Source organism: Crinia signifera, chromosome 1, assembly GCF_055691185.1.
Source record: "Crinia signifera chromosome 1, ASM5569118v1, whole genome shotgun sequence".
NCBI lineage: Eukaryota > Metazoa > Chordata > Amphibia > Anura > Myobatrachidae > Crinia > Crinia signifera.
The window spans coordinates 311749087-311761624 of NC_139217.1; the positions used below are offsets into that span (position 1 = coordinate 311749087).

General features: G+C 45.0%; 1 protein-coding gene across 9 annotated transcripts in view; it reads right to left on the reverse strand.

The window, feature by feature from the left end:
• TLE1 (TLE family member 1, transcriptional corepressor) overlaps window positions 1-6010 on the reverse strand; it is a 57249-nt gene extending 51239 nt beyond the window's left edge. For 5 of the 9 annotated variants that reach the window (XM_083186177.1, XM_083186176.1, XM_083186172.1 and 2 more), the window contains exons 1-2: window positions 5120-6009; window positions 3428-3528 (exon numbers count right to left, since the gene is read on the reverse strand). In XM_083186177.1, coding sequence (XP_083042303.1) covers window positions 3428-3528; window positions 5120-5143 — 125 coding nt within the window. In that variant the 5' untranslated portion in view covers window positions 5144-6009. Of the gene's footprint in view, window positions 1-3427; window positions 3529-5119 lie in introns of all 9 variants that reach the window. The other 4 variants (XM_083186169.1, XM_083186168.1, XM_083186175.1 and 1 more) reach the window with 2 other exon arrangements.
• Window positions 6011-12538: the final 6528 nt, after the last annotated feature.

Consider the following 12538-nt stretch of genomic DNA (forward strand, 5'->3'; position numbering starts at 1 on the left):
TTACAGTGCGGAAACTGCATCCTGTCTAGCCAGGAAACGCAGCTCCCAGGTTAAACCACTCCAATGCAACGCACCAATTCAGGGTCACTTGCAAAGCACATTTGGTTTGCTAATGGACAAAATCATGTGCACTGCAGGTGGGACGGATGTAACCTGTGCAGAGAAAGTGCGATTGTCGTGGGGTTTGTACTTCAAACTAACATCTATATTGCAGTGTAAAAATAAATGCAGTTCGTGTTTAACCTGCGCAGAACCAAAAAAACTCACCCAAATCTAACTCTACACGTTACCAAAAAGAAAAGATAGGAACAGCGCTGTATAAAAATTATATAAAATACATTAAACACATTATTATGGCCAATATAGACAAACAAGACACACAAACACAGAACACAAGAACTCCCCCTCAATACTAGTGCTGGTTAGTTTTATGGTTAGGCATGCAATTGCGGACTTTTGCTCATAAACAGAGCCAGTTAGCAGGATTAGTATCTGAGTTCAAGTCCCCACAAATATGTGCACATTTATTGTGGTATACTTATTGTAATCCAGGGGTCATTTGAGCGGCTTGCAGACAGCGGCGAATTTCTCTAACCATTAGCACTCGGTCATAAGTACTTCTCCTGAGGAAGCCGATGAGGGACGCTAAGGCGGAGAAACGCGTTGAGGGGACACTAAGGCTGCCCAAACCATCTAGCTGACGAATCATTCTCGGATATGACGAGTGCTAACGGTCGGAGAAATTCCCCGCTGTCTGCAAGCCGCTCACATGACCCCTGGATTACAATAAGCATACCACAATAAATGTGCACATATTTGTGTGGACTTGAACTCAGATACTAATCCTGCTAACTGGCTCTGTTTATGAGCAAAAGTCCGCAATTGCATGCCTAACCATAAAACTAACCAGCACCAGTATTGAGGTAGAGTTCTTGTGTTCTGTGTTTGTGTGTCTTGTTTGTCTATATTAGCCATAATAATGTGTTTAATGTATTTTATATATTCGGTACAGCGCTGTTTCTATCTTTTCTTTTTGCTCTTTTGAACTTAAGGGGTTTGGTAATCCCCCTTCAGGTCCAGCAGCAGTACAGAATATGCAATCAGCGCTCAATATCAATTTGTGGTGTTTGGTTGCTCTACACGTTACACCTGCCTCACCTGAAGTGCACATGGTTTTGTCCATTAGCAAACCAAAATGTGCTTTGCGAGTGGCCCTTAATGCAGGATCTGCATGCCCACCTATTCTATTCTCCCTCTATGGGGGTCGTGGACCCCCACGAGGGAAAATAGCCGACGGCCGTCGGGAACCTGGCTGTCTGTTTTGACAGTCGGTATCCCTGACGTCGGGTAAATGCCTGTCGGGATTCCGACTGTCGGGACGCCGTGCGGCACCCGGAGTTGTAATGGCCTGTAAACACAGACGTCATGATATCAACACACCACAGACAAGGCCGCAAACAAACCTCAGCAAGTCCGTGGCTACCTTTAGTGCCATATTTGCACACTTAGAAACATGACGACTTGTCTAGTATTGAAAACTTCTTTAAAACAGTTGTTACCTTTTATTATTCTTAACCTTAATAAAAATGAGTGTTTTTTGTATTCTAACTCCAAAGACAGAAGAAGTAAGCAAAGAATGAATGCTACGGAAGTATCCGCATAGAATATTGCCCTTCCTTGCTAGCCACATTCTGAGATGGAGGCATAGCTGATTATCGGCACACTGCACACATAAGGATGCTTCTGCAAAATGATAGACAGGAAGTGACTGCAGGTGTTAACATTGTGTTAGCGGGGAGTGGTTGTTAAAATGGAGGTGTGTCATGGCCATCTTCAACAAAATATGGATACTAGGTTGCTACTGCTGCAGTCAGCCTATGTAGCATATATCAACTCAAAAAGGACACGGTTTCCAGTACTTGTGTATGGACTGCAAATGTGCACACTATCAGGAATTAATAGTAGTTTCTCTGGTGGGTGAGGAAAAATAAAAAGCACCTGCATTAGTGTCCATCTCTGAATAGCAGAGCCGACAGTGAGCAGGAAGCCCAGGGTGAGGGCCCGGGCATAGTAGCAAATATTCAACTTTGAAGACCGAAGTGGAGAAGGGTTCTATTTTAACAGCAGTGGGTCCGTTGGTCCTAAGATTTTCCCTTGCAACACGCCTTGCAATGAGCATTTATTTTCTAAAATATGCATTTAAATCACAATGTGATAGAACCACTTCACAACACTTCTATATCTGTGCAGGAATGAGTCCGTTGCTGTATAAGAAGATGCAGTGGCCGTAGCTTTCATCCCACACAAAGTTCCATTGTGGTGTGATTTTGTGCATATTTAAAAATGAATTATTGTGCAGTTATAGTCACTAAAGTGATTACACCATTCCACGTGGCTCACATGAGTCATTGTATTGTGCCGCATGGCATATGGGTGCTAGGTGTACGAAGACACATCTGAATGGGTGGATGAGTAGGAGAGATTACGTCTCTGAATGTATTGTAAACGGTGCCCCTACATACTACAGCTTTCATCTTTTTAGTGCGAGTGTGTAACTGACAGTTTCACAGAGGGTAACTAATTTACTATTTAAACAAAGCCTTCTTACTGCTAAGCAGGCTCCAGTAGCAAACAGCTTTGACTCATCTGGTGTTTTCAATTCAAGATTTTGTTACAAAATGAAAAGCAAATATTGGCAGTTCTCAGGCAGGTATAAAAAAACAAAACAAAAAAAAAGACACACACATACAGAAGAGGGTGGGGGTGGGGGTGGGTTGTTTATTTGAATGGGACAAACCATTCTGGAAACAACTATGTGGAAGAAAAATGATAAGCAACACCACCTGCTGGAGATGTCCAAAAACGCAGTACACACTAATCAATGTTTGAAAGTGATAATTGTGTCATGTACTGTATTTTTCTGAGTCATTATTAGGCCTATATAAAACAAGAAATTATCACCTACAAGAAGTAAAGTAGAAGTTGTTCAATAACAAAATACAAGGCACAGAATTCACAATAGCCTTGAACGCAAATATGAAGTTTGCCTAAATTTCTACAATACAACAGGAAGGTCTTGAGTTCCATCATACTACTGAAACATTTGCTAGAAAGATTCAGAATGAAAAAATAAACCCAAATAAGGTCACCCATACATGCGATACCTTGCAAATTACTTATATTGGTATTTGCTTCATTCAGACAGTATTGCTGATGAATCCTAAAATCATTTTTTGTCTAGGAAGTTTCAGGATATGCACAAAATAACTTTCAAAAGATACTGCCTACAATGCCAAGACTACATTAAAAGTTAGTTTTGCTTTGATAGCATATCACTGTGGATTGACTAGAGAACTGTACAAATGACATACTGTACACCACAGTGGGGGGGGGGAGGGAATCCAGCTAGCTTTTTGGAAATGCTCACCTGTGATACTGAGCTTGCAGAAACTGAAATTCTTCCTTAATCCGGTCCAAGGATTCTGGGATGGTGAATTTAAACGGCTGGCCTGCGGCCTGATGCGGCGTCTGGAGGACCAAAAGACAGCATTGAAATTAAATATTAAAAACAAAAAACTTCAATACAGCTTCCACTTGAAAGATACTGAAGGCAAAGCAGACATAATACCCTGCAGTCTTATTCCCACAACAGTCTTATAGAAGCCACCAAGAAATGTTTCCATTTGACTTGCCAAGCAAAGCAGTAATGCCTATTAACTCATCCAGCACCAGAATGAATAAATTACTAACATACACAGCCAATATTGTTCTCTGGGTGAATAGGTGTGACACACATTGTTTCCAATTCCACTGCAGACCTCACAGATACAGATTTTAAAAAGGAAAAGAAAATACATAAACTAAGTTCCAGAACAGAGATGACCAGGCCTTACCTGCGTGACATAAAACCGTGCATACACACCCCCTAATGACTCTCAGGAGGAACAGATTATTAGATTAATGTTGTGTGACAAGTTTGACTTCTGGAACAGGCTACACGAGCAAAGAGTAAATATGTATATATGACAAGCCGTATAACCTGTGTACCCTTGGGAATGTATAACTACTGTAAATGTATTATGAAGATTGATCCTGATAAATCAACATTGTAAAGCTTCAATGCTTATATATAAAAAGTAATATATATATATTTAAAAAAAAAAGTCAATACTTGGAAAACATTATTATAAACTTGTCAAATAGAAACCCATCACATGAATACATGAGGAATACATTTGAGCAGAACACACAATTAGCAGCCACAACATCCAATAGTGAATTCAAATATCTTCCTTCAATTATAAAAAAATAAATATATAATAATCTCACCACTATTATAACTTCCTCAGACATTGATTGAAAAACCACACATTGCAAGCACTTTGCAAGAAAAACTGCACACATTAATATTGTAACGTTACCATAGAACAGTGTGTGCTTTAAATTGTGCAATTATCTCATTTAACAATGGCCTAGAAGGGTTTAGATGAATGAAGCCATAACGTCTAAACAAACTACCTAGGGGGCAGCAGACAGACATGGGGCTGTGTTCTACCCACGTGGGGACAGGGCCTATTCATTTTATTCCTCATCCTCTGAAAGAACAAAACCCCTGGGCATTTGTGCTAAACAGGAATTCAGGGCTAATTGGCAACCACAAAACAGCAACACAGAAACCACCAAATTAAACAAATGGCATCAAAGTTAAAAACCAAGCGTATTCCAAACATATGAACAAGGAGGGAAATTGGTGGGTGGTATGTGGCATACATTAGTAGTATGTGGCATACATTAGTGCCCCCCCCCCCCTCCCACCTCTCAGCAATTTGGAGAACAGAACAGATGGCAGACATGTGGGCATGAGATTTAGGTTAACCCACAGACTGGAAGAGAGAACGGTTCACACCAACTACAGGCCTGATCTGCACAATAGAATCCAGGGCTAGACATCAGCACAGCCGGAGAGCGAGGTGCCCACAGCAGGGAGTGAGCATGCCACACAGTGCGGGCCCTGCCAGGCGGCGGCCCCGAGGCAGATCATACACACACGTAAGGGTACACAGAAAAGGGCAACATGACAAGAGGGCTCCATCGGTCACCCCAGCGGGTAACAACTCACCGGGTGTCTGCCCTGGGGAAACATGGCTCTCCCGGCAGCCGCTTTGGCCCTTTGCAGCTCAATTCTCGTCGACTTTGATAAACTCCAAGTGACAGCGATAGCGTGAGGGCCCCAATGTGCAAAGAAGGGCCCCTACAGCTGGGGGCACAGGGAGCCGGGGGCACTATGCTGAGCCGCCCAGCATCCTGCTGCTGCCGCCGCCGCCGCCTCCTCTCTCTTGGGCGTCCTTTGTCTGCAGAGAACAAGGAGACAGCACCCCGATCGCTCCCCGGGGACCCGCTGGTCTGTAAACGGGCTGACGTCCCCAGCAAAGTTTCCCGGGTAAGTTCCGAGGGCAGGAGATGCGGCGCAGGTAGGTCACAGGGGCGGTGTGCCCGGTGCTAAGAGCGGATCTCCGCCAGCCAGCAGACGGGGCATCAGCAGCGGCGGCCCCGGGGACTCATGCACGGAGGGAGGGAGGGCGCACACGGGTGGGGGTTGGGTGACTGCAGCCCCAGGAGCGATCCTTAAACATCCAGGGAGACGAGGCAGATGGGACACAGATCCTGCGCGGCCGGCGCCGGCAACCAAACAGGCAGAGGAGACACAATAACAGCGCTGAGCTCCGGCGGCCCCTCCTCCGCCTCCCCGGACACACAGCACCGGAGCCGGGCGGTGCAAACTTCTCCCGGAACACTCGGCGTAGCACACAGCGGCGTAGCCGGCACCGTACGGGCGCTGGCTGTGACGGGACGCGGGCTCCGGCGAAGACTGGCAGCTGGCAACGGCTGTGCGGGATCCTCCGCTTGCGGGACACAGACGTCTCGGGCCGCCCTTGTCTCTCCACAACTGGTTACATTAACACGCGGTTTCACACTCCTCCAGCTAACCAGAGCCCGGCCCCGCCCCGGCCATTCTAGGCACTGAGCGTTAGAGCCAATCGCCATGCCGCTGACCCAACGTGGTGTCGTGACGTTGCTAGCCGCAGCAGCCAATCGTCATCCTCCTCTTGTCGTTTTTGTGGAAGCCTTCCACCCGGGATGCTCGGTGCTACAGCCAGCCAATCAAGAGGCAGGAGGGGTGTGGACAAGTGGCAGCAGAGAGGGAAGGGCGGGAGACAGAGCAATAGCTGCCTGGCTGCTGTCACTCAAAGTAACGTGGGACCAAGAGCGTCAGGCAGCGTGAGGGTCTATAATGCTAAAATATATGCTCATGTGTCTATGGGAGTAGCTGTGCGGCTGGCATCCATGCTACTAGCTGCTTATAAATAGATGAAAAGAGAGACGTCTACATACAGTTTTTCTATTTCTCTCCCACCAGTGTAATTTCAATGGATTGATTATCTATGTGATGTTATGCTGTATAATACCTATACAGTATACACAATAACAATTCACTATATACACACAAGTATATATATATATATATATATATATATATTTATATATATATATATATATATATATATATATATACATACATACATATATAGTATGTGTGTGCTCTTACATTTTAAGAGATGCAATTACCCACCAATGTGCATGTACCCTTTTTATAGTCCATTCAAGTAATTGCATATACACTCTTTAAATGCTGTGCCAAATAGTGGTGATGTAGTGCTCTGAAGGACACATACAGTACATCTATTACACTTAACCATAAGCTCACAGGAAATGTGGTGTGTGGCCTATAGTTTATGCGCTTTTAAATGATAGGAAGATCATTGCGCAGAGCAGACTTATGTATAATAAGCATAACATGATTAGCTCTTGGATTTTTTTTTTTTAATATCAGCATATATAGAACGCCAGTGAGGTTGTTACCATCAATTATAAACCTAAGTGTTTTTAAATATGGATACAACGCTCTTTGCCTGGTTTAAATGAGAGCATTAATTACTTGGGAAATCCAACTTGAGCAAAAACATAACACTATAAACTTAAAGACTAATTAAAACATATTTAGCTTAGAATTGTAATAATCCTCCAGAACTAGGGATAATATAGTGATTAATGCTCCTGCTGGCTTATAGACCTTCTGTTAGTCTTCGGGCCTTCATCGCCTACAGTTTGAGCATTAATAATTGCTCACATGAACCTGCAATCCTTATGTGCAATAATAAATTAAAAACAAGGCCACTTTTGCTGTCCTTATTAGTGAGAGAGAGAGAGAGAGAGAGAGAGAGAGAGAGAGAGAGAGAGAGACCTGTATTTACTGATTGTCTCGCTTCTGTCATCCTATCATCACAATAACTTGTGACATTACCAAGGTTCTGTGCTGTAGTAAAAGCTCATGTAAACAAAAGAGTACAAAGAGCCTTTGGATTCCCAGGCCAGGCAGCTTATCTAATGGGTTAAAGATTTGCATTACGCTTACTTTAGGGGGATTTGCAGTCATGGGACCTATTTCATTACTGAATAACAGGTTTCCACATTTCTAACATAATCTTTCTTTGAGGAGTGTGTGTGTGTATGTGTGTGTATATATATATATATTTTTTAATATATATTTTTTAAATCTTTATTTATAATTTTTTTAAACATATACATAATAAACAAAAACACAAACCTATATATCAGGATACAGTATTCAAAATCTGACAAATAATATACAAAAAAATGTTGCAGAGTTATGTACTCTCCTTTCCCTCTCTGCTGCCACTTGTCCACACCCCTCCTGCCTCTTGATAGGCTGGCTGTAGCACCACGCATCATCATCTATATCGTTCATACACACGGAATGATATGAGCGATTGGTCGTTTCAATTGATCCAGAACGCACAGATCTTTTGCCAAATCTATCCGTGTGTATGCACCAGTAGGCGGGTACATACCTCTGCAACATTTTTTTATATATTATTTGTCCAGCTTCTGATTGGCTGCTGGACCGCAAACACCTATTGGCTAGCGTAGCGGTCCAGCGGGAGACTTAGTTGAAAATAGCGGCGGACAGGGCAGCGCCACAGCTCATCCGGGCACAGCGGGGAATGGACGGGGGAACGAGCGGCAGGGGAGCAGGCGAGCAGGGCAGGGGGAGCCGCGGCACAGTTTACGTTGCACGGAACCAGTGCCCTGTAATCTTTTGGCACCCGGAGCATGTGCTCCGCCCTCCCTACACCTATGCCTATAATAGATTTTATAAGCAATGTCTTTAATTGCTGAGGATATAGAGGCTTTGGAGAGCCTCTCATATATAATCGACCAAGAATCCTCGGTTGGTGGGTCTACCAGGTCCCTAGTTCATTGGAGTTCGTGTTTTGGTGTACTTGGATGTTTGGCAAGAAGTAGATAGGTGTATAGGTCCGAGATAATCCCATTACATAAAGGATTGTGTAAACTAAGGGATTCAACCAGGGTCAGGGGTCTAGTATTCAAGGCAATAGGTAAAGAGTAAAAGGTACTTGTTTCCTAGCACGGCGCCCATCGAATCGCATACCATAAGGCATACGATGGTATGCGATGCAATGCGATGTTACCCGATGGCAGCCGATGTTATACAATTTAAAATTGTATACCATTGCATTGTATGGCATTGTATGCCCTATACAATGGTATACGATTTAAAATTGTAAAAGCACCCTAATGGGTGTTTTCAATGTTAAATGTGCCCCCTATAAGATAATTAATTGTATAAGCACAATGTTAAAAGCACCCCCACTATCAACGCGAACCCGAAGCGTGGCAAGCGCAGCGAGCCCGCAAGGGGCGGTGTTATGCATCCTTTGACCTTTTCTTACCCCCACCATCCACATTGGCAAGGAGTTGATTTGATATAGTGTGGCGAGCGCAGTGAGCCACCGAGCCCGAAGCGTGGCGAGCAGACGCGGATTACATGTAAAGTAATACGCCAATGTGGATAGTGGGGGTCTGAAAAGGTCGGAGGACGCGTACCGCTGCACTCGCCACGCTTCGGGTTGGCGTTGATAGTGGGGGTGGCGTGGGGGTGCATTTAACATTGTAAGCACCCATTAGGGTGCTTATACAATTAAAAATCGTATAGGGGCTTATACAATTAAAATTGCATCGCATGCGGGCATATGGCATGCAATGCGATGCGATGTCATACAACTTAATATAGTGGGCGCCGTGCTAGGAAACTAGTACCGAGTAAAAAACAAATGATGTAATTGGATGTATGTAAAAATACTTGCAAGTTGTATATTAAGTTGTAGGACATCAAGAGAGGTGCATCTACCAGAAGCAAGGAGGTCATAAGCCACTCTGATACTCCCGCCCACCCAAGAAGCAAAACATCTAGTATCAAGACCTGGAGTCAAAGCTATATTGTCCCACAATGGAGTAATAAGTGAAGAATATGAAGTAATATCAAAATGGGATTTGCAAAAGTCCCATATTGAACATATAAAAGCAATCACGGGATGGAACCGAGAAGCCCCTGGTCTGTCCAAGGGATCTAGTCCTAACATAGAGGACATTGAGGATATGTGAGTTAAGTTAGCCCAGTGGCGGAACTCCCGAAGTCAATGGAGTCATCTGCCTCCTGAACAGGGAGTCTGGCGGGAGACTTCCAGCCCCTGTGGTTCAGACTAAGTACCCCGGCCAGAGCCCCAACACAAATGGGAACCTCTTATTGTGTGCTGCGGTCACCGCTTATGGATATATAATGAGCGGGTTCCCACCAATGCATATCTAATGAGCGGCTCATTACATATGCACTGCTCCGGGTCCCCGCTCATTAGATATGCACGAGCGGCAGTGGCAGAGTCACGCACACAGCAGCAGCACAAAGCAATGCAAGTCCACCACCCCCACCCTGCAGCGCTGTCTGGCTCCAAGCCTGCCAAACCACCCTGCAGCAATGTCCGGCTGCAAGTCCGCCACTCCTACCCTGAAGCGCTGTCCGGCTCAACTTCCCACGGCTCCATAAACCACTCCACCCTACAGTGTTCTTCGGCTGGGCCCCCCTCCCAGCATTAATCGTCCATAAGCCTCCACCTGTAAAGTGCCGCTGATCGCCACTCCCCCACACCCCAGCGCTGATCAACTCTGCAGTAAGGAAGTTCCAACTCCCTGGCTGCATGAGCCTATGCCAGGGCTGGCACAGCAAGTGCATACCACTACAGAGAGACAACAAAGCAAAACAGTGACTGAAGAGCAGTGATTTCATCCAGTGCTGAGGGGCTAGCCCCAGGTTAGTGTTACCATCCCCTGTACCCAGCCCAGTGCCCCTCCCCCATCACCATCTATCTCTTCCCATTTTCAGCCCAGTCACCCCCTCCATCCCTGTGTCGCATCATGCTAGCTACGTAGTACCCCTTCCCACCCAAATTGGCCAACTTGCCTCATCCCACTGTCAGTACAGTAACTAACACTGCCCCTCAGCACAGCACCCCTGCCCCTCTCACCCTCCTTTCACTAATCCCTCTGTATCCCCCACACACACACACACACACACACACAGAAACACACACACTGACATCGGCATCCCAATGGAGGTAATCCCTGCCCCCAACCCCCCAACCCTCCATCCTATATGTATATAATATCTAACAATGTAATGGCGGCTCTCCTGGATCTTTTCAACATTAAATATTTGGATTTACCTGTTGGGTTTACAATTGGTTAAATCAGGTATGGAGAGAGGGGGGCACCAAAATGTATCTTGCCTCCGGGCAACTGGGATGAACTTACACCACTGAGTTAGCCTCTATAGAAACCCACCTAGGAGTGTGAGATGTTGCAAACCATGCAATCACTTGACTCAGGTGGGTACCTTGATAATATAGATTGATGTATGGGAACCCGTTTCCTCCTTTAGAGGTTGGGCATCGAAGAGTTGCAAAGCCAACAAGAGGGAATTTAAGTCTCCAGACAAATTGGACAAACCATTTATGTAGTTGTAGTAGAGAAGGTTTAGGTACCTGAATGGGGTGGGTTTGAAAGAGATATAACAGTTGGGGCAAAACATTCATTTTTAAAGAGACTTCTTCCTAACCATGATATAATAAGACGCTGCCAGCGAGAGGAGAGTGGTTTAATAACCTTAAACAGTGGGAGAAAATTAGCTGTATAGAGTGTATTGTAATGATTTGTTATATACACCGCTAAATATTTAATTCTAGAGGAGCACCATGCAAATTTAAAATTAAGCTGCAGAAGATTTAGGGTTGGTGGGGGATATTGATAGCTAATGCCTCAGTTTTGGTGAGATTTATCTTTTAACCCAAAAGTGTACCATAGGTGTTTAGTGTCTGAAATAAGATAGGTAGAGATGTATGTGGTGAAGTCAAAGTAAGTAGTTGCATTGCATATACTAGATAAGCTCAGGGTATTAAAATATACTATAACAATAAGCATAAAGCAGTGTCATATTACCCCTGTTTACCATTCTTGTCCATACCAAGTGAGCAAATAAGGACATACAGAGCCTAGGATGGGCTGATTTCACTGCATGTGAGATGGCGCAGGAACCGACTGTTTGCCATTCCTTCCTGGAGGCTCTTTGGGAAAGAAGGGCAGTTTGGACAGTCAGTGGATCCAGCTGTATTCGTGGTTGGGGTGTCAGAAGATGTAGCTGTGTGAGTAGGTGAAGAGCCTCATCTGGAGCAGGGCTGTCTTAACAGCAGTGTGGGCCCCTGGGCAAAGCAATGCACTGGGGCCCTTACCCATTCTCCCCTCCTAGGGGTGGGGGTGCAGCGTTGATGTCCCACGGATGGCAGGGGGTGCTTTATCTTCCATTCAACATGTAGGACCTGGAGCAGTAACTTCTCCTAATTACTCCTTTACTGCACAGGTGGTGGGAGGGTGAACACTAACGTATGGAAGGGGGCACTGAGCTGAATGAAGGGTCCCTTGTTAATGACTTCCAGGGAGGTAGGGGGTGTTTTATATGCAGGAGTGGGTTGGGTAATGCAGTGGGCTTAGTATTCGTCATTTTCCGGTGGAAGGGCAGCTTGTTTGACTGCAGATATCGCCATTATCTGGAAATAGATTTCTTAGCCTTCAATAGTATAAAAACTTAGAGTCCCAACTTTCAGGAGGTGCTGGGAACTTGGGGATCAGAGATCAGGAGCCAGAGCAATCCATTGACAAAAATATAAAACTGTACACCAGACATTTGGAGCTGGAGCAGGGACCGGCTGCTGGAAGGCTGATCTCTCTGGTTGTGGGTATGATAGAGACAAACCGCTAGTGTCGACAGAAAGGGGAGAGTCCCAGCTTTTGGAATATTCTCCTGGAATATTAAGTTAGAGAGAACCTGAGAAATATTACTGGGAATTGCAATTAACAGTTCAGATGTGGACTGATGCTTTGAAGTTGGATATCTCCAGTTCCCCAGGGCCGATTTTCAAAATTCTGGTATCCCTGGAAAAAGGGAATCCTCAGCTATCAGAATTGGGCCCCTATACAGCTGGGGCCCCTGAGCAAGTGCCCATTAAGCCCATTTGAAAAGACAGCCCTGATCTGGAGAACGTGCTAA